The 22,068-nt window shown below is 36.1% G+C and overlaps 1 protein-coding gene and 1 non-coding gene across 2 annotated transcripts in view; both read left to right on the forward strand.

Moving 5' to 3' along the window:
* The window catches only part of KPNA1 (karyopherin subunit alpha 1), a 69,405-nt gene that overhangs the window by 22,185 nt on the left and 25,152 nt on the right, over window positions 1-22,068 (forward strand). The window contains exons 2-5 of the mRNA XM_040250487.1: window positions 4,041-4,174; window positions 8,925-9,032; window positions 13,996-14,095; window positions 16,345-16,439. Of these exons, the coding sequence (XP_040106421.1) occupies window positions 4,046-4,174; window positions 8,925-9,032; window positions 13,996-14,095; window positions 16,345-16,439 (432 nt within the window). The 5' untranslated portion in view covers window positions 4,041-4,045. The remainder of the gene's footprint in view (window positions 1-4,040; window positions 4,175-8,924; window positions 9,033-13,995; window positions 14,096-16,344; window positions 16,440-22,068) is intronic.
* Window positions 9,531-9,637, forward strand: LOC120859421. Its single transcript, XR_005720080.1, has one exon. It is a non-coding gene; the product is annotated as a U6 spliceosomal RNA (small nuclear RNA).

Raw genomic sequence — 22,068 nt, forward strand, 5'->3', positions numbered from 1 at the left:
CAACAATAATGGTTGGGAGACTTCAATTACTGTACTTTAAATAATGGACAGAACCACTTAGCATAATGTCAGCAAAGAAACACCACTATATATGGACATGTGGAGAGGGTGAGATGTATGGAAAAAGTAACATGGAGACTTACATTACCATATGTACAATAGATGGTCAACGGGAGTTTGCTTTATGGCCCAGGAAACTCAAACAGGGGCTCTGAATCAACCTAGAAGGGTGGGATGGGGAGAGAGTATATGTATACCTATGGCTGATTCATGTTGAAGTTTGACAGAAAACAGCGAAATTCTGTAAAGCAATTATCCTTCAATAAAAAAATAAAAAAGAAACAACACTATAAACCAACTAGACCCAGCAGCTATGTATAGAACGCATCACCACCTAGCAACAGCAGAACATGTGTATTATTCTCGAATGCATGTGGGACATATTTTAGGACACACCACGTGCTGGGCCACAAGACAAACCCAACACATTTAAGAGGATTGAAATAGTACAAAGGATGTTCTCTGACTGCCATGAAGATAAATTAGAAATGAAAGCAGAAAGGAATTTGGGGAACTCATAAACATGTGGAAGTTAAGGAACATATTCCGAAATAGTCCGTGGGTCAAAGAAGAAAAAGAAAGGGAAATCAGGAAATACTTTTAAGATAAGTGAAAATGAAGTTAGCATCTAAGAAAACTTAGGAACTACAACTAAAGCAGTGCATAGAGGGAAATTTCTAGCAATAAATGCCTAAATTAAGAAAGAGGAAAGATCTCAAATCAATAACCTAACCTTCTATAGTAAGTCACTGGAAAAGGAAGAGCAGAATAGAAGGATGAAAGTAGTAAAAATAAGGTAAAAATTAATGAACTAGAAAATAGAAAAACAGTAGAGAAAATTAAGGAAGCCAAAAACTGGTTCCTTGAGACCAACAAAATTGAGAAACCTTAGCTAGGTTGAGAAAGAAGACTCAAATTACTAGAGTCAGAGATGGAGAAACCTTAGCTAGGTTGAGAAAGAAAACTCAAATTACTAGAGTCAGAGATGGAAGAGGGAACATAACTAAAAATAAGAGAATGATAAAGGAATCTTATGACCAGCTGTGTACCTGTGTTACATGCATTTGTGCATGCTTAGTGCTGTCTGACTCTTTGCGACCCCATGAACTGTACCCCATCAGGCTCCTGTGTCCATGGAATTTTCCAGCAAGAATACTGAAGTGGGTTGCCATTTCCTACCCCAGTAAGTTTCATAGCTTAGGTAAAATGGACATGTAGCTTAAATAAAATGGACACATTCTTTTGGAAAGGCTAAAACTAGCTTAAACAGATAATCTGAATAGACCTGCAGCAAGTGAAGAGATTGGATTAATCATAACTCCTGCAAAGAAAAGCCCTAGCCTGCTGAATTCTACCAAACATTTAAAGAATGGACTAATTCTTCAACTCTTGCAAAAAACTGAACGGAGGAATACTTCCCAACATATTTTATAAAGCTAATATTACCCTGATGCTGAGGACATAAGGGGAGTACAGACCAATACCTCTTACAAATATGAACACAAAAATTTTCAGTAAAATACTAGCAAACTAAAGTCAGCAACACATAAAAAGATTTATACAGCATGACCAAGTGGCATTTATCCCATAAATGTAAGGTTCACAAACCAATTATGTAATGATATATCAGTAAATAAAAAAAAGCTTTTGCACCAGATGGAAACATTTTTTTGACAAAATTCTAATACCCTTTACTGATCAAAAGAAAAGCATGAAAACTATGCATTAAGAAAGAACTTCCTACACATGATTAAAAAGAACATCTATGAAAATTTGGAAGGTGACATCACACTTGGTATTGAAATACTGGATACATTCTCGTAAGATCGGGAATGTAAGAAAAGATCGTCAACTCTCCACGTCTGTATGACATTGTATTGGAAGTTCTGATTGTGGCAATTATGCAAGAAGAAAAAAAGGAATTGGAATGAAAGTAGCAAAACTATCTCTGGCAGGTGACATGATCTTGTATGCAAAAAATCCTAAAGAATCCACTAATACATTAACAAGTTCAGTTCTGCAAGGTTGTGGGATACAAAAATCAACATATAAAAATTTATTGTATTTATATAGATTTGTTATAAGCAATTCAAAGGTGAAATTAAGAAAATAGTTCCATCTACAATAGCATAAAAATACTTAGTGAATTTAACAAATGTACTCTGAAAACTACAAGACTTTGTTGAAAGACATTAAATATCTAAGTAAAAAAAAATTGTCTTCATGGGTTGGAAGATTAACATTAAGGTGGCAGTACTCCCCAAATTGATTTACTGATTCCATGCAGTTCATATTGGAATGCCACCTGACTTGTAGAACTTGACAGACTGATTCTAAAAGTCACATGGAATTCTAATAGTCACATGGAATACACTCACAGTGTATCCATCCATCTAGGCGAGTCAAAACAGTCTTTAAAAAAAATGAATAAAATATGGTTCATACTTCGTGATATTAAGACTTTTAAAAAATTGATAATCAAGGCTTTGTGGAATTGGCACAAGGATACACATACAGATCAAGGGAATAGAACTGAAAGGTGAGAAGTAAAACTGTCTGTAATAGACTGATTTTCAACAAGACTATACAAAAGAGAAAGAATGGTTTTTCATTTTTCAGTAGTCCTGGAACTACTGGTAGCCATATGCAAAATAATGTAGTTGGATCCTTAACGTCAAACCATACTTAAGTCAAAATGGATGACAAATCTAAATTTAAGGGATAAGACGCTAAAACTCTTAGAATGAAGCTGAGGGTTAAGAATTGCTAACTGTGGCACTAAGAATATTAAAAACTTTGTGCTTCAAAGTATAACATTGGGACTTCCCTGGTGGTCCAGTGGTTAAGAACCCACCTTCCATTGCAGTAGACACAGGTTCAATCCCTCATTAGGGAACTGAGATATCCCACATGCTGCAGGCAACTAAGTCTATACTGCCAATAGAGAGAAGCCTGTGTGTTGCAACTAAGACCTGATGCGGCTAAAAATAAAATTTTAAAAATTACAAAGTATACTATCAAGAAAGTGAAAATTTGACAACCTATAAAATGGAAGAAAATATTAACAAGTCATATATCTGACAGGGACTTCTATGTGGAATAAAGAACCCTTACAGCTCAGTGGTAAAAATGACAACCCAATTTAAAAATGGGCAAAGAATCTGAATAGAAATTTTTATGGAGGATGTATATTGGCAAACAAATAGGTTTAAAGACATCTGTCCTACTAGAATGGCTGGAATCAAAAGGTTGTGATACTTTGCTATACACCCGAAACTAACAAAGTATTGTAAATCAACTATCCTTCGGTTTAAAAAAAAGTTGTGATAGCAGGTGTTGGTGAGGATGTGGAGAAATTGGCAGCCCTTGTACACTGCTTTTGTAAATGTAAAATAGTGCAGCCACTTTGGAAAAATAGTTTGGCACTTCTTGAAATGATTAAATGGAGTATATAGATATATACCCACGAGAAATGACAACAGATCTGCATAAAAACTTGTCCATACATGTTTATGGAAGCACTTTTCAGAGTAGCCAAAAAAATGGAAAGAACCTGAATGTCCATCATTTGATGAGTAGATAAATATAATGGAGTATATCTATACAATGGCATATTATTCAGTCAAATAGGAATAAAGTACTAATATATGCTGCTACTTGGATGAGCTTTGAAAATACTATGCTAAGTGGAAGAAACCAGGCACAGAAGATTACATATATTCAATTCATATAAAATATCCAGATAGAAGCAATAGCTTTTTGAGGTGGTGAAAATGTTTAAAAATTGACTGGTGTTGATTGCATATAGTTGTGAATATGCTAAAAGACACTGAATTGCAGACTTTAATAAAGCTGTTTAGCCTTTAGACATTCCTATGGGGTGGGTCTGGGCATTTATATGTTTAAAAAAGTGAACTGTTAAAGTAACAGAGCTCTTCCTAGTAAGCTAAGCTCCTCTGTTTCCTCTCTTATTTTTGTAGAAATCATGACTACCCCAGGAAAAGAGAACTTTCGCCTGAAAAGTTACAAAAATAAGTCCCTGAATCCTGATGAGATGCGCAGGAGGAGGGAGGAAGAAGGACTACAGTTACGTAAGCAGAAAAGAGAAGAGCAGGTAAGTCCTTTACCCATACTAAGTTTTCTTAAAGAACTTAATGTTCTATTTCAATCCTGGCTGCACCTTCCTGTATCTTAATTTTAATAATGTTTTATATATGTATATATCCCCCTCCCAACAATAAAATCAACTTATTTTAGGGGTATAGGAGTAGAGGTGATGTAGAATATAAGAATGAGGTTCTCATGTTCCCAATTACTGTTTAAGTACTACTTAATATTTTGGCCTGTTTGTTTTATTTTTCTAAAGTTACAACATCTTTTAAGATTCTGTGTGTATATTAATGAATTCTCAAGTGACCAATTTGAGAATTGGCCTCTTGCTTTTCTTTCTAAAGTTTAATTTGAAAATTTATCAACATGTACAGAAATAAAGAATAGATAATGAATCTCATAAACCCATCCTTTGGGTTCATTGTTTGTCAACAGTTTGCTGTACTTGCTTTGTGTCTATCTTTATATTTCTGTAGTACCTAGTATTTTAAACAAAATTTCAAGAAGTCAATCTTTTCACCCCTGAATTCTGTATTATTCATAATGACATTTAGGACAAGGATTTTGATCATTTTTAACCTTAGAACATCTGCAGGAGAATCTGACACTCACCATCATTTTACCTTTCTCTAAAAATCCTTAGGACAAATGGTCCATCACTTTTGGCCAGGAAATTTAAAGGTAAAGCAAAGCACTTAGGTTTTTTTTTTTTTTTTTTTGCTAAGACTTCAGTTTGGAAGGACCATTTGACCCCCACACTATAAAAAGCTCCATAAAAGGAAGGTGAATAGTCAGTACCCTTTATACCTGAGAAATAGGTAATCTATTATAAATATTTTACAATTACAGTGAGTTATTCAACATACACTATTCTTTTGCATAACAGTGCACTGGATAATCCAATTATTTGAAGTCCAGGTATAGCAAATTAAGTTCTTAACAGTCTGTTTTACCATCTTTTGAAAGCAACCACTTATTCATAAAAGAGTGAGTTTCTCTTGGTTTCTTGTTGCATCTTTATTCATCTCTGTGTCTTATTTGAAATGGAACCTTTTCTTTGGATGAGCTCTTATTTAGCTTCTGTTTTGGGGGTAAATTGCACTATTTGGGGCTAACAGCACTGTTACATATTTATATTTACATGTAAATACGAATTACATGTATGTATGCACATAAGAACAAGTATAGATCTGAATATAACCAGTAGATTATGCGTTATATTTAGCATAAAGCCATTTGAAGATGATGTAATGGGAGTCTGCCAATAACAGTATTTATTTTATACTGTTTTCTTCTTGGTGATAGGAACTTCATGTTATTGGACTTCGTTGTAAAATTTATATAAACAAAATAAGTTCTTCATATTCAACTGTCTGAAGGCAGATGCTCTGTCAGTGGCAAGTATGGTCCCATTTACCTGGCTAAAAACCTTTGTGGTTGATGTTCTGTTATCTTCATTCTATGACATCTGGAACTGTGATAGGGCCTTAATACATTTGTATGATAGGGTTCTGGAATGTTGTTCTATTTAACATTTTAATTTTGTTGTCATATGTGCCATCTTATGTAGGGAGAACTGGTAAAGCAAATTAGGCTTCTTACTATCACAGCAGTACTTGTTTCATGGCTAGTTTGTAAAATAGTAAACATCAGTAAAAAGCAGATTCATTTAAGGACTGTTTCTCTTTCCACAGTTGCTCAGTCATCTATCTGGAAAAGGCACAGGCTTTGGCCAGCTGTGTAGCTAGATTTGAGGGTAGGACAGGAATTGATGCTGCCAAGTACACAGAAGATAACAGCAGAGCTGTTAGAGCTTTCCTTTCAGCAGACTAGTACTTAGTATCTGTTATTTAGGCAGCACTATATAAATGACCTTTGTTTATTTGACGCCAGTAGAACAAAATTTTAAATTAGTTGATGTCATTCTGATTGAGTCAGTTTTATATTTTTTATGTATAAAAAGATGAAATTTATAGTTACTATTAAAATATTTTGAAATAAGCAGAATCTTGCTAACTCAATGTGAGTAGGTAACATAATGCTGCTAAAAAGTTTGTTTAAACTGTAATGATAAAGAATGAAGGTTTGCTTGATGTTTTTAGTTACAAGAAATATCTTGTGAAGTAAGCAAGTTGATAAAGGTTGTAGACAGCCAACTTTTCCCATTGAATAACTTGTTGACAGTTTCATGGTATATAATTTTATATGGTATATACAATTTATATTGTATATAAATCATGATTGTTTTGGTAGTTACTGTCTTTTTTAAAACTCATTTTTTGAGACAGTAAGGATGGAATTTGAAGGCATTGTGTGGAGTGAGATAAGCCAGAGAAAGACAGTATTTATATGTGGAATCTAAAAACAAAAAACCTGAACTCCTAGAAAAAGAGATCAGACTTGTAGTTACCAGAGGCGGATGATTAGGGGAGGGAGAATTGGAGGAAGGTGGTCCAGAGGTACAAACTTCCAGGTACAAGATACGTAAATGCTAGGGATACAGTGTACATCATGACCGTAGCTAACATTGGTATATGATATATGTAGGAAAGATAATTTTTTTTCCATCTCTGAGTCTGTTTCTCCTTTGATATTTGTTTTTTGTTTTAAATTCTACATATAAGTGATAACATAGAGTATCTATTGTCTTTCTCTTTGACTTATTTCACTAAGCATAATCCTCTCTGGGTTCATCCACTTTGTTGCAAATAGCAAAATTTCATTCTTTTTTCATTTTTTGAGGAACTTCTGTAGTGGCTATACCAGAGTCTCTTTTGATACTTTAAATGTGTTTGATCCTCACTCAGTGGCTTCCATTGTTTCCAGCAGCAAGTCTTCTGTCTATCTTACCTTTGTTTCCCTGCGTGTGAAATGTCTTTTACCTTTGGCTACTTTGTTTTTTATCTTTTTATTCCTGAATGTAAACAGTTTAATATAATGTTCTATCATGTTTTCTTCATATTTCTTCCTGGAGTTCTTAGAGATTTTGGATTTGTGGGTTTGTATTTTTCACAGATTTGGAAAAGTTTTGGCCACTGATTTTCCAAATTTATTTCCCTACCCCCACCTTGAGGCTCCAGTTGCATGTACAATAAATACTTGATGTCACACAGCTGACTTAACATTTTGTACATATTTTCTCAGCCTTTTTCTCCATCTCGTTTATTTTGTGATGTCCTTAATTCCCTAATCTTTTCTTCTACAGTATCTGCTCTTAATCACACCCAACATACTTCTCATAAAGTTGTATTTTTTAAATCTAGGTGTTTGATTTGCTTTTTTAAAATATTTTTTAAAAAATATCTCATGTTTATACTTTTTTGTAGTTTTGAACACATGGAATATATTTATAACTATTTTAACTCCTTGTCCAGTTCTGCCATTTTTTTCATTTCTAGGTGATTTTGATTGATATGATTGCCTTTTCTTTTCCTCATAGGTAGTCTTTTCTTACTTCTTGTGTGTGCTTGTAGTTATTGATTGAATACAGAGCATTGTAATTTTTACCTCCTGTTGTTTGAGTTTTTGTATTCTTTTAATATGTATAATTCTCTGAATTTGTCATTGCATGTAGTTAAGTTACTTGAAACCAGTTTGCATGTATAATCTAGGACTAATTTACCTTACTGCTGAGTCGGTACCCTTCTGAGTATTCTACTCAGTGCCCCATATATTAGGTCTCCCCAACCCAGGGATGGAACTTGGATCTCTAGCATTGCAGGTGAGCTCTTTACCATCTGAGCCACTAGGGAACTGTACACTTTTCTATTCCAGCCAGGTGAAACATGAATGATTTCTTAACCTGTGTGACCTCTAAAATTATTTTGCATGCTCCTTGAAGGCAATTTCTTTTCCAGCTTTTGACTGTTTCATCACACCACCTGTTTTTTCAGTACAAAGCTAATTAAGGGGAATCTTTTGCAGGTTTTGGAGTTCTTTCTTTTTGTTGGTTTCTTTGTCTTAAATATCCTGCCTTTAGATTCTAGATGTCTTGGCCTCCTTGGTTCTGAATGCCGTCTCAATTGAGGGGGCTGCTTGACCCTGTTAGGTTCACTCTAACTGTGCTGTAGCCTAGAAACTCCATCCAGGCAATCTGAGGCAATAGGACTAATCTTGTTTCTCTTCTGAAGGATCACTGCCTCTGTTGCCTGTAATCTGGTGTCTGATAACTATTATTTTAGGGATTTTGTCTGCTTTTTTTAGTCATATGGGGTGAGAGAACTATTCTCCTTTGCCTCCACAAATTAATAGGTGCTTTGAAAGTAGCGTTCAAGCAGTCATCATTTGTCATCATTGGTTGCTGGACAGATTAGGAAGGTCAGGAAATCTTTATCCAACATCCATTAGGATTAGGAGGGAGATATTAAGTTATCCTAGCATTTTTATCCTGTTTTTCCTGATGTATTGGTATGTCTATCCTGTCAACTACTTCAGGAGTGAAATGACCAAGCATGCCCTGCTTCTTTTTCAACTTTACTTTTTTTTATGTGTCACGTAGTGTCAGGCCTCTATTGATAAGTTTTACCTTATCAAGTGTTGGTGATAATATCTTTTAGTAGTTAATTGCATTAGATTATAAGACTGGAGAATTCTGAAATAGTTTCTCATCAGAAAGGTTGAAGGAGGCATAAACGTTAGAATTTTTTAAATGATTTTCAAAAAGCTCCATCTTTATTGCCTTTTAAAAGTGGGGTGCCTAGTGTTTGAATGTTGAACTACCTTTGTTAGTTTAGTAACAATCTTTTATTTTTCAGTTATTCAAGAGAAGAAATGTTGCTACAGCAGAAGAAGAAACAGAAGAAGAAGTTATGTCAGATGGAGGCTTCCATGAGGCTCAGATTAATAACATGGAGATGGCACCAGTAAGTAGGATAATGAAATAAATGCTTTTTCCTTTTTTCTGACGAAGATACAAGGTTTAGATCTTTTTTAGAGTTAAAAAGAAAAAAGGTAGGGGAGTTCCCTGGTGGCCTAGTGATTAGGATTCTGGGCTTTCATGCCTGTGGCCTACATTCAGTCCATGGTTGGGAAACTGAGGTCCTGGAGGCCATGAGATGCAGCCAAGAAAAGAATAAAAAAAATAGGTTAGATGGCTCCAAAAAGTACCTGGTGTTTCATTTTTAAAAGGAAACTATATCTGTAAACTCATGGTTCATTAAGTGTTTATTATATTTTGAACTGCATGCAGTTTAACAGAATTAACTAAATTATGAAAATTAATTCAGCTGTTGAAACTTTAAAAGATGGTTGTAAAATTATTCCTTAGAAGTTGATAACAAGGGCTTTGCTGTTTGCCTGAAACTGTCACGATATTGTTTGTTAATCAGCCATACCGCAATACAAAATAAAAAGTAAAAGAAGTGCTTGCTTCGGCAGCACATATACTAAAATTGGAACGATACAGAGAAGATTAGCATGGCCTGTGTGCAAGAAGGACATGCAGATTCGTGAAGCAGTCCATATTTTTTGCATTTGAATCAGTTCTAATGAGGTGGATGAAACTGGAGCTTATTATACAGAGTGAAGTAAGTCAGAAAGAAAAGCACCAATACAGTATATTAACGCACATATATGGAATTTAGAAAGATGGTAACAATGAACCTATATGCGAGACAGCAAGACTCACAGATGTAAAGAATAGACTTTTAGACTCTGTGGGAGAAGGCGAGGGTGGAATGATTTGAGAGAATAGCATTGAAACATGTATATTATCATACGTGAAATAGATCACCAGTCCAGGTTTGATGCATGAGCCACGGTGCTGGTGCACTGGGATGACCCTGAGGGATGGGATGGGGGAGAAGGGGGAAGGGGTTCAGGATGGGGGACACGTGTACACCCATGGCTGATTCATGTGAATGTATGGCAAAACCACTACAATATTGTAAAGTAATTGGCCTCCAATTAAAATAAACAAGTTCAAAAAAAAGTTAAAGAAAAAAAATGTTGCTAACAAGGCATGCTTTAAAGGAATTTCCAATTTGTTACTCATTCCAAGTACAAAATTGGGTATATTCATAGGTTTTAAAACATTGGTTCTACATCACAACTGTTGAAATTTTCTATTATAACCCATTTTGTAACTTTCTTGAGCGTTACATAAACAGATAAAAATTATGCTTTATTTATATGGATATAACACTTGTCTAGATTTTGAGTTTATTTTGATCAATTGTATGTAATGTTTTAGCAAATCATATATATACATGATTTTCAAAAAAAGAAAAATCTTTCTCTTCTACCTTACCCAATTTCTTTCCCCACTGGCAGCCACTGTTACTAAATTCTCAACTTATTCCTTTTGAGAAAAATCCGCCTCTTTTTGACAAATAATAGTATATTATGCACAGTATTTTACAGATTTTTTTTCTCTTTCAGTTTTTATGGACCAGCTTTCTTTTGGGATTAGAGCAGTTTAAATTGCTTTGAAATCTATGTAAACGTGTTGCCAACACTATTATTTTGTGGTGAATTCTTACAGACTCTTCAGGAAGTTGAGCTTTTTTTTTTTTTTCAAGTAGATATTAAATGATTGATGTATTTTGTGAACTGTATTAGGGTTCTACAGAGTTAATAGAACAAATTTGGGGATTGGGAGAGAGGAAGAGAGAGATTGGTTGATCTATTGATTATTTGAGTTTTCAGTAATTGGCTCATGCAATTGGAGCTGGTAAGTCTGAAATTTGTAGGTAAGCTAGTAGGCTGGAAATTGAGATAAAAGTTTGAGACCGATTTCCTTCTTTTAAGAAACCTCAATCTTTGCCCTCCAACTGATTGAATAAGGCCCACACACATTTTGGAGGTTAACGTGTATTGATTAAAATGTTAATCACATCTGAAAAATAACCTTCACGGCAACATTTAGACTGGTATTTGTCCAAACAGCTGGGTACCACAACCTAACCAAGTTAACACATAAAAATAACTATCCCAATCTACTTCTTATCGTTGTGGCATCCATATGCAGCTCTTTAAACTGAGTCTCAGATAAAGACAATGACAAGATCATACATCCTCATAACATGATATAGCTGTCCTTCATGCAGCTGAAGATCTACTAACCTTTTCCTCAGAAAGGGAAAAATCCTTGAGTTATTTCACTCTTTGATATCCTTTAACTTGCTATGATATAAAGTTAACTGCATTTAAATACTGTGAATGTAAAGTCAGTATATCTTACATGATAAAGGGATAAGAGAGGGAAGAAAAGATATTTGTGAAAGCATAGTCTTAACAGGATCACGTAAGTACTTTTGTTTATTCAGGAATCAAACTTAAAAGTTTCAAAGTTACTTTGAAAAGTTACTTTTCTGACTCTTAAGAGCAGAATGCTTCATTCTGCCATGGATTATTCTTGTTCAGTCACCCAATTGTGTCTGACTCTGCGACCCCATGGACTGCAGCATGCCAGGCCTCCCTGTCCTTCACCATCTCCCAGAGTTTGCCTGAGTTCATGTTCATTGCATCAGTGATGCTGACCAGCCAGCTCATCCTCTGATGTTCTCTTCTTCTGCCCTCAATCTTTCGCAGCATCAGGGACTTTTCCAATTAGTCGTCTGTTCCCATCAGATGACCAAAATACTGGAGCTTCAGCTTTAGCGTCAGTCCTTCCAGTGAATATTCAGGATTGATCTCCCTTAAGATTGACTGGTTTGATCTCCTTGCTGTCCAAGGGGCTTTCAGAAGACTTCTCCAGCACCACAGTTCGATGGCATTGATTCTTTGGTATTCTGCCTTTTTTATGGTCTAGCTCTCATAGTCGTACATGACCACTGGGAAGACCATGGCCTTGAATATATGGATCTTTGTCAACAGAGTAATGTCTCTGCTTTTCAATACACTGTCTAGGCTTGTCATCAGTTTCCTGCCAAAAAGCAGTCATTTTCTGATATGGCTGCAGTCACCACCTGCAGTGATTTTGGAGCCCAAGAAGAGGAAATCAGTCACTATTTCCACCTTTCCCCCTTCTGTTTACCATGCAGTAATGGGCCGGATGCCACGATACTCATTTTTTAAATTTTTGGTCTTAAGCTGACTCTTTCACTCTCCTTCACCTTCAACAAGAGGCTCTTTAGTTCCTCTTCACTTTCTGCCATTAGAGTGGCGTCATCCGTGTATCTGAGGTTGTTGATATTTCTCCCACCCGTCTTGATTCCAGCTTGTAACTCATCCAGCCTGGCATTTCTCATGGGCATATAGGTTAAACAAATAGGGTGACAGCAGATAGTCCTGTTGTACTCCTTTCTCAATCTTGAACCAATCAGTTTTTCCATATAGGGTTCTAACTATTGCTTCTTGAACCGTATACAGGTTTTTTAGGAGACAAGTAAGATGGTCTGGTATTCCCGTCTCTCCTAAGAGCTTTCCACAGTTTGTCATGATCTACATAGTCCAAGGCTTTAGCATAGTCGATGAAATATAGATAGATGTTTTTCTGAAGTTCCCTTGCTTTCTCTATAACCCAGCAAATGTTGGCAGTTGGATCTCTAGTTCCTCTTCCTTTTCTGAACCCAGCTTGGACATCTGGAAGTTCTTGGTTTGCATAATGCTGATGCCTAGCATGTAAGATTTTAAGCATGACCTTACTGGCATGGGAGATGAGTACAATGGTTAGTACTCATCTGATTGTTAGCACATTCTTTGGTACTACCCTTCTTGGGAATTGGAATGAGGCTTGACCTTTTCCAGTCCTGTGGCCACTGCAGGGTCTTCCAGATTTGCTGACATAATGAATGCAAAACCTTGATGGCATCATCCTTGAGGGATTTGAATAGTTCTGCTGGAATTTCATTGCATCCACTAACTATATTAACAGCAGTGCTTCTTAAGGCCCACTTGACTTTGCACTTCAGAATGTCTGGCTCTGGGTGACTAACCACACCATTGTAGTAATCTGTTTCATTTAAGATCTTTTTTATACAGTTCTTCCATGTATTCTTTCTATCTCTTCTTGATGTCTTCAACATCTGTTATGTTTCTACCATTTTTATCCTTTATTTGTTATTCTTAAGTGTTAGATATTGCTTACCAACCATCTAGCATTTACAACTTAGTGCAGTTTCCCTCTGTTTATCTTATTATTACCTTTCATGAAATGATAAGAACTTTATTTCATTGTGACAAGTGATCCTGAGAAGTAAGTTTACTAATGCTGGGGATGGGTTTTGGGAAAGCACTAAGAAAGCAAGAGACTAGTGGAAAACTGAAAGGTTTTTATAAAGCAAGAAAATAGAAACTTTAAGAGTCAGCTGTTGAATTTGGTAGTGGCTAGAATCTGTAATTTATACAAGACTACTCTATTCATTCAGTAAATATTTGTTGAGCATCTACAGTATGCCAGCCATCAGGGATAAAGTGGTAAGATAGGGTGTTTGGCTTTCATGAAGCTTATAGAATACTGGGGGACCTAAGCAATAAACAGGTAACTGAGAAGAATGATAGTGAAAAGGGCTGGGCATAGGATTAAAGTAGAATGATGTGGTAGAGAGGAGCTGCTTTAGATTTGGAGGTCAGGAAAAACCTTGTTTTAGAACTTAACATTTAATCTGAATGCAAGGAACAGCCAGCCATGTGATGAGCAGGAGAGGAAGAAGAATAAATGCCTTATCTTAGTGTTTACTATTAAGGTTACTTTCTCAACAGTTGTGAGTTTTTTAATGATAGACAAAGATTTTTGGCTTCATCGCATTATTTATCATCTCATACTTTTATACATGCAAAGATTATGCTACCTTTGTGTAACTCAGTAACTTGGCCACTTATCTTTGTTTTCCTTTGAATTTAAGTTAAAATTTTATTATATATGCTTTTTGTTTGTGATTCCAGGGTGGTGTTATTACTTCTGACATGATTGAAATGATATTTTCCAATAGCCCAGAGCAACAGCTTTCAGCAACACAGAAATTCAGAAAACTGCTTTCAAAAGGTGAGTTCTGAATATGTTAAGTATTTTTCATTTATGTACAAAATATTACTTTCCCATAATCTATTTTTTCAACATAGATAACTTGCTTTGGAGTATGTCTATCAACAGAATAAAAGGATGCTTTAGACATGTATATTATGAGCCTTGGCTAGTTTTTTAATTTCTTTTTTTATTTGTGTGATCTTACCAGTGCCAGAAGGTGGCATTATTTTCATATCTGAGGCATTTTATAAAAGTTCTTAAAGTGATAAGAGTAGCAACATTTCATGTTAATTTAAAATGAGAAACTCCACTCTTTTTTAAGAAAAACTTAAAGTATCACTTGGAAGAGTAGTGATTATTGATTTTAATGTTAGCAGTTTATTGCTGATTTAAGTATGGATTTATTAGTGGAAAGGATAACTGCCTTTTTTTTTGTATAATTAGAGTAGGATGAGATGTGATACTTCTTGTCTTCTGAGCACATAAGAACTCTGGAACTCTAAGCCACATAGAAATATTGATAGTAAATACTTAAAATAGTTGGCCTTCCTCCCTGCCCCTCAGTAGTAGGTTATGGTTATTTGGAATCATTAGTGATACATTAATATATCTCTTGAGGAAAACTAGAATGAAAACATACCATCATAGAAAAAGATAATTGTTTTGTGCACAGCAACCTGTTAAAAATACCTCCCTACCCCCTACTACCTTCTAAAAATGTCTTACCTCTTTACAGTATGCTGAAATGATTTTCTCAGACAGTGTGGTTTTCTAAGGCCTTTCGCCAATTTGCTACTTCCCTGCCTGTATTCTGGTTTGCCAGCCATTCTTAAAATGTGATAATTAGAATATGATATTTCTTACATTCTTATTACTCTAAAGTGTGTGGGAGATTGTCTTCCTTGTCTTGAAACTATGTATTCCAATAATGTACTTCAGGCTAGCATCATTTATTTTGGTGGCCATGGCATAGTAATGTTTCATTGTCTTTTCAACAGTCTATACTCCCTAGTGGAGAAGGCAGTGGCAACCCACTCCAGTACTCTTGCCTGGAAAATCCCATGGACGGAGGAGCCTGGTGGGCTGCAGCCCATGGGGTCGCTAAGAGTCGGACATGACTGAGCGATTTCACTTTCACTTTTCACTTTCATGCATTGGTGAAGGAAGTGGCAACCCACTCCAGTGTTCTTGCCTGGAGAATCCCAGGGACGGGTAAGCCTAGTGGGCTGCCGTCTTATGGAGTCACACAGAGTCAGACATGACTGAAGTGACTTAGCAGCAGCAGCAGCATACTCCCTAGTACTTCCCTTTATGAACTGTTTTTAGCTTTTGTCTATGTAGCCATGTGAATTTTTAAAATTGCTTTAAAAGCTGAGTGTTGCTTTACCCCTGTTATTTTATTGCCAGCTTATTGTTGGCTTATTGCTCTTTCTATATATTGTTTCTGTAATCTAGCATATTAATGACTTCATTTTTATTGTAATCATCAAATTTATTTGTTGTGTTTATATGAATGGTTGATAAAAATGTTGAACCAGGCAGAGGATATGTCATTAGAGCCTGCTCCAAATTAACATTGAACCATTAGTCATCTCTTTCCAGTGAGTCCATTGACTTGGCTGAGAGTCCCTAGTAGTGCTGTCATCCAGCTGCCATTTTTCTTGCAGAGCCACATGAATGTCATCAAAAACTTGGTCAGATCTCTTGCTGAAATTACAGTGCTAATTGTTTAGGACATTTCTTATCTATTTACCCAACAAATTTCTATTGACTGACTTTATTTTTAAGATATTCTGTTGTCATAAATGAAAATGAGATTAATTTGGCAAGTCATTCTTATTTTTGCTAGCCCCTACTTATCACTACAGCTGTAAAATTAGATCCTGTAAAATCAGAATCTCCTAATCCAGTTTCTTAAGACAATTTATATTAAAAAAAAAAAAAAAGACTTAACAGTGGTTGTCTTTTGATGTTTTCCCCCTACTTTCTAAGTTTTCTAAAATAATAGAGGCAGTAATTTTTAATTTTTAGGAATTCTGCCCATCATTTCATGTTAAGGCATCCCTTATTTTGAAATCTTTTAAGCTACCCTAGTTTCAAAGTGACTGAACTCACTATTTTACATTTTTTTTTTCTTTTTTAGATTTCCAACATGAAAGAGATGCTTAAATTGAGGGAGGGATATTATGAAGTAAGATTGAGCTTTATAAAGTCCTTGACTTGAAATCAAAGGATTGTTTTTCTTCTTTTATTTTATGGGGAGACAGAACCTAATCCTCCTATTGATGAAGTCATCAGCACACCAGGAGTAGTGGCCAGGTTTGTGGAGTTCCTCAAACGAAAAGAGAATTGTACACTGCAGGTGCGGACCATTTTCATTTCTTGCCTCATATTTTAATTTCCATTGCAAAGTTATATTTTGTATACAGATTTGTTACTTATTTTAATCTAGTTGAAGGATTAATTTTTTGATAGTGATGTTCTTGATAACCCATTGCAAGCTGCTTTCATTCTTTGTAAACATCCAGGTCTTTGGTTTTACTGTTTAAAATTCTTGTCATTTTTACTCATGTAAAAGATTATATTTTATAATGGCTATGGATCATACTTAGCTGGTAGGGAATTCTTTGCAGTAGAGGATGACCCATTAAGGACCTAATGTGGACTCTGTAAAATTTGGTTTTGAAGGATTTTTAGATTATACTTGTTGGCCTTTTTTGGGGCTTTGTAAACATGGGCTAGATCAGAGACTCACCGATTCCCAAACCTGGTTCTAATTAATCCTCTCCCCTCCCCACCCTGAAAAAGTTGATAAGGACGTAGCCTTGTTGGGAATCTGGATGCTTTCTCCTGTGTTAATTTACTCTGTCAGTACTGTTGTATAGGAATTCCAAGAGAAAATTCTATAACTTTGGTGTTAGATTATTTTTACAGTAAAAGAACCATGAACTAACTCACATCTTGGAAGTTAGCTAGAAATTTAAAAATACTATATTGTTTCTGAATAGTCCAATCTTAAGTGAACTGGTAATTTTTCAGTAGCTAGGCTTCCTTGTAGTAACCAGCTGAATCAATTTCTGTGTTATTCTTTAACAGATTTATGTGATTCCTAAACTCTCACTTTTAGGATCTTTTCTGAGGGACTCAAGCCTTTTAGAAAGATTCTGCAACTCTAAAGATCAGTTAGGTCCCATGCAGGTTACAAAATAGCTTATTTTTCAAGTAGATACTTGCTAATAACAAGTTAATCATAAAGATAACTTTCATCCTCTTGTTTAATTACCTTTGCCTTACTCTAAGGCTGCAATAAGGACTGGGGTATTTTTTTAATAAGTAATAGCTCATCTCCCCAGGTTCCTTACTGTCCAGAACACTATTGATAATTCATAAGCTTGGTGCTTTGTCTTGATATTTTCTCTCCTTTCTTCCCATCCCATCTTTGTCTTTCTTTTACTCTTTGTTGCGGTGATGAGTTCCTTCCAGAGGAAAAACAAGAAATCCAGAAAAGGTAGAGTACTTCAGTGTCCCATCAGTTCTCTTCTCCAGTTTGACACTTACTAATTCCCAAGTTCATTTGAATTAAGATTCTGTTTTGCTAGCTGCCTCCTGGATTGTAATTCTGATCCCCATCTAAGGCCAGGATCACCATACACCTGGAAAATAATCAGGTTCACCTAGAGAGCAAAGAAAGAGGACTTTTCTCAGAAAAAAAAGGAAATCCAGACTACCAACACTGCAGAGATCAGAGCCTGAGCCCCTAAGCAACCTGTCAAGAAAACCAGAGGGACCAAATGAAGAGCCTTACTGCAGTTTATCATTTGAAAAGCTTTATAGGAAGAGGGAGGTAGGGAAAATTACCATTTTGTTCATGTGAAAATATGTTTCTGTCCTGTCTCTGACAGCAGGAGTAATTTGGAGATCCTAAATTTACTCTTGGACTTGGTTTTTAGTAGATGGTTGAAGAGGTCCAGTTCCTTAATGGATTCATTAAAGGAAGATGGTATATCTAGTCCTAAGATGAAAAATGTCAGAGAATTGGATCTTTCCCCATTCCTACCCTCTCCAGTCCTCCCTAAAGAGCACAGTATATTCTCTCAGACAGTTTCATCTCTTAGCTAACACTTGTAAATTCTATATCATTTTGATTCTGTAATCCTGGAGTTTGTATCTTAACATATCTGAAGATAAAAGCCTTCAGAAATCTTTAATTTGCTTGTATCAAAATTCTCAGATTCCTCCCTTGTACATACTATCAATTAAGCTGAAAGATGAAGAAGTGATTCCTCTGGAAGTGACTACCTCATGATTTTCACCTTAGCAATCCAAAGACTGAGAGAGAAAACAAACCTGTCATCATCCTCAGATTTTCTTCTGTGTACATTTAACATAGTATTCTTTCTCCAGTGTGACTAATGGGTAATCTTGACTACCCCAAAAGCAGGAGGAATAAATATATTCCAAGAGGCTTCATGGTCAAATAATCAGACATACTCTGGGAAGCTTGGAGGGTACTCTTTCCTCTGTCTCCTTGGAGAGCACTAGGAAATGAGTTGTCACTGATACTCCTACCTGCATATTAGAAATTTGAATAGTGTGTCTTTTGGAATGAGATGTTTGCCATTTCTCTTCCAGAAAGAGAGTAATAATACATAGTCATGATAGCTTAACTCACTAATAAATCCTTGGACAAATGTAATCCCCTCATTCCATATACAAAGAACTGTGAATCCTAGTGAAGGGTCTCTTCACTGTCTTTCTGGCTTTCCTCATCCCCAAACCAATGGGGTGTTGCAAACCAAGGTGATAAAAATGCCTGCTTTGGGCAGTGCTACCTAAATACTCACTTGCCCTCAAATGAGATGATCATGAATGGAATCTAGGACTTTGGAAGGAGACTATGCCATTTAACTAACAGCGTTCTCAAGCTTGTTAACATGTAGGCCTCAGAATACTTGAGCCCTTGACATGAGATTGGTCTGCCTTATGGTGTATTCCCTGGACCCACTTTGTTTACATATTTGAGTCCAGGTCCAACATTTTTGTACTATCCTTTGCAGTGCTGAGATGTATTCCCAAACCTTCTTAAAGAAACTTATAAAAATAGCTAGAATTTAAGTAAATTGCCTCCTAGTTCCAGTCATTAAACAGATATTCCTCTTAAAGTTGTAAATTTGAGTTAAATTTGTTTAGTTTTCCCATTTCTACCTTTCTTGTTGACACTAAAAGCTTAATGTGATAAACTGCAGTAAGCCTTCATCCTCCTATGTTTTTCCCATCTTCATTGAGCCCTCTACCTATCTTGAAAGGTTGCTCAGATGACTCAGGCACTGTTCTCTCCAGAGTTTGATATCTGGGTTTATTTTTCTGATGTGAGCCTCTCTTTTCACTTGCTCTCCAGGTGAGCCTGGCATTTGCTAGGAACCAGAGTGGAACCGGCAAAGTGGCCAGCAACAGAGTCCTGATCCAAATGGAGAAAGGGAACCAGGCGTACTTCAACCTGGAGTGGGAAACTTGATAGGAGGTCAGAAGTACTTCAGTTTTGGATTCTTATTTTCCTTATTTAAGGAACTGGGCACCAAAAAAAGGTAGAGATTGAGAAGGGAAAGAGAGAACATACCAAATCTTCAGTGTGCCCTTCAGATTTCAGTTGTAGGCTTATTTAGAAATTTCTGGACAGTGAAAAATAAGTGGAATTACAATTTGTAACCAGTCACAGCTGCATGACAGGTTGTTTCCTCGCATGATGCCATTCTTAGAACACTAAGAATATAGTAGTTTAGAACAACAAAGAGGAGTAAAGATTATAGTTATTTGGGGTATTACTTCTGATGGTACCATTTCTTGGATTTTTTCGTTTCATCATGTTGCTGAGTTTTTCTTGAGTTGCATGGCTACTTACTTAGATTACCCTTTCTGGCCATTTCTATATAATTTTATGCAGTTGTTTTTGGTATCAACTCTCGTGTTAGAATCTAGTCTGGGACCTGAGGCTGAAACATTCATCCCACTCAAAAAATAATGACTGTAATACCCAGTGAAAGAGAAACATAGTTCAGAGTTCACCCAGTTTTTTAAAAACATACTTACATATTAAATACATGTAAACACAAGAAGAAAGTTGCTTCTTGCAACACTTTAATAGGAGTTTAACTCATGGGGAATTCTCAGCCTATCCCTCCCTTTCTCTGTCTCTCTGTTTCTCTCACATACATAGATAGATGTCACACATACACTTAGTGTAGAAAATTGCACAGAGCTTGATAAGTTTTTACAAGGTAAACATTGTAGTAATCTTCACCATTTGTGTGTGTGTGTATGTGTGTATTTTAATGCCTCATTAATCCATGAATATGACTTGGTTTTCAGTGGCTGGCTGGTTATAGTTGTTCATCTCCTTCCGTCTCCAGTAATGGCAAAATTACTATCTGATTTCCATTCTCACCAAGAGAGTCTTTGACTCTTCTTTGGATTCAGGTTATAATCGTTATGCACTTCTTAGTAATAAACATAACTCTGGTACACTCTTTTGTTGAAAAGTCCTAATTTCCAATTTTCTTCCATTTGTGTTCTGGCTATTATTTACTTCTTCTCCATTTTACTAATCATTATCACTCTATTTTGTTTTGTTTCTCCATTTTATTCACTTCATTGGCATCTAAAATTCTTTCTCTGGGAGACCTTTGGTGCTAAACCTCATCAAACAGCAGTTTGAATTCTGGGAGCAGTAGTATTCTGATTTCTTCTCATTGATAACTCTGTGTGTGTGTTGTGTTCAGTCGCTTCAGTCACGTCTAACTCTTTGTGACCCTATGGACTGTAGCCCGCCAGGCTCCTCTGTCCATGAAATTTTCCAGCAAGAATATTGGAGTGGGTTGCCATACCCTTCTTCAGGGGATTTTCTGAGGCCAGGGATTGAACCCTCATCTCCTGCATTGCAGGCAGATTCTTTTACCACTGAGCCACCAGGGAAGCCCTGATACTCTTTAATATATTGTTTATCTACTCAGGTTGTTGTTACCATTTCTTTTGCATCAAAATCTCATTGCAAACCTTTTCTCTCTTTGATGTAGATTGCTGTATATGCTGATTTTATTTATTTTTTACAGGTTGAATTTCCTCCAAGTTTTCATTTTTTTGACTTGTTCTCAGATGCTGATGACTCTGTTGAACTTGGAGCCTTCCTTCTTGTAGGAGGGTTTGCTTTTGTACTCACTTCAAATGTCTCTTAAACTAGTTAATTTTCCTAGTAAGCAAAAGAAACTACGTTGTAGGTGAACTCTGTTCCTTTTAGCTTTTCCTAAATAATCTGGCATGTCATTAATCGAAATTACTTGCCCTGGATACCAAAACCACAAGCGATTGAAAGGCTCTTGTCATTATTACAGGTGTCTTTCAGAGAGGAAACTGATTTGGTCCATAAGCCTACTAGATTAGGAGACTGTAATCTATTTTAATAGTTTCGACTTACATTACTCAAATCATTAATGATCATTGGATATTTTGCTGATAGTTTCCTCATTCATAAACTAGAAAAGCAAGGCATCTCTGTCTGGGTTGTTGTAAGGAACAGCTAAGAGTATGTGAATACTGCTTCTAAAATATAAAGGCCTGTATAAATGTCAAGTTTCAATTCAGACAGGTTGAAAGGGCTTGAACATTGGTTTGGGTAGTAATTTAATTACAGAGGTGATTTAAGATGAGTTTTTATTTTGTTATATTCAGTGTTTCAAAGTCTCCTGAACTTACCAGTTCAGTTCAGTCGCTCAGTCGTGTCCGACTCTTTGCAACCCCATGAACTGCAGCACGCCAGGCCTCCCTGTCCACCACCAACTCCCGGAGTCCACCCAGACCCATGTCCATTGAGTCAGTGATGCCATCCAACCATCTCATCCTCTGTCGTCCCCTTCTCCTCCTGCCCTCAATCTTTACCAGCATCAGGGTCTTTACCAATGAGTCAGCTCTTCGCTTCAGGTGGCCAAAGTAGGTTAGAG

This window comes from Oryx dammah, unplaced genomic scaffold, assembly GCF_014754425.2.
Source record: "Oryx dammah isolate SB20612 unplaced genomic scaffold, SCBI_Odam_1.1 HiC_scaffold_2, whole genome shotgun sequence".
Taxonomy (NCBI): domain Eukaryota; kingdom Metazoa; phylum Chordata; class Mammalia; order Artiodactyla; family Bovidae; genus Oryx; species Oryx dammah.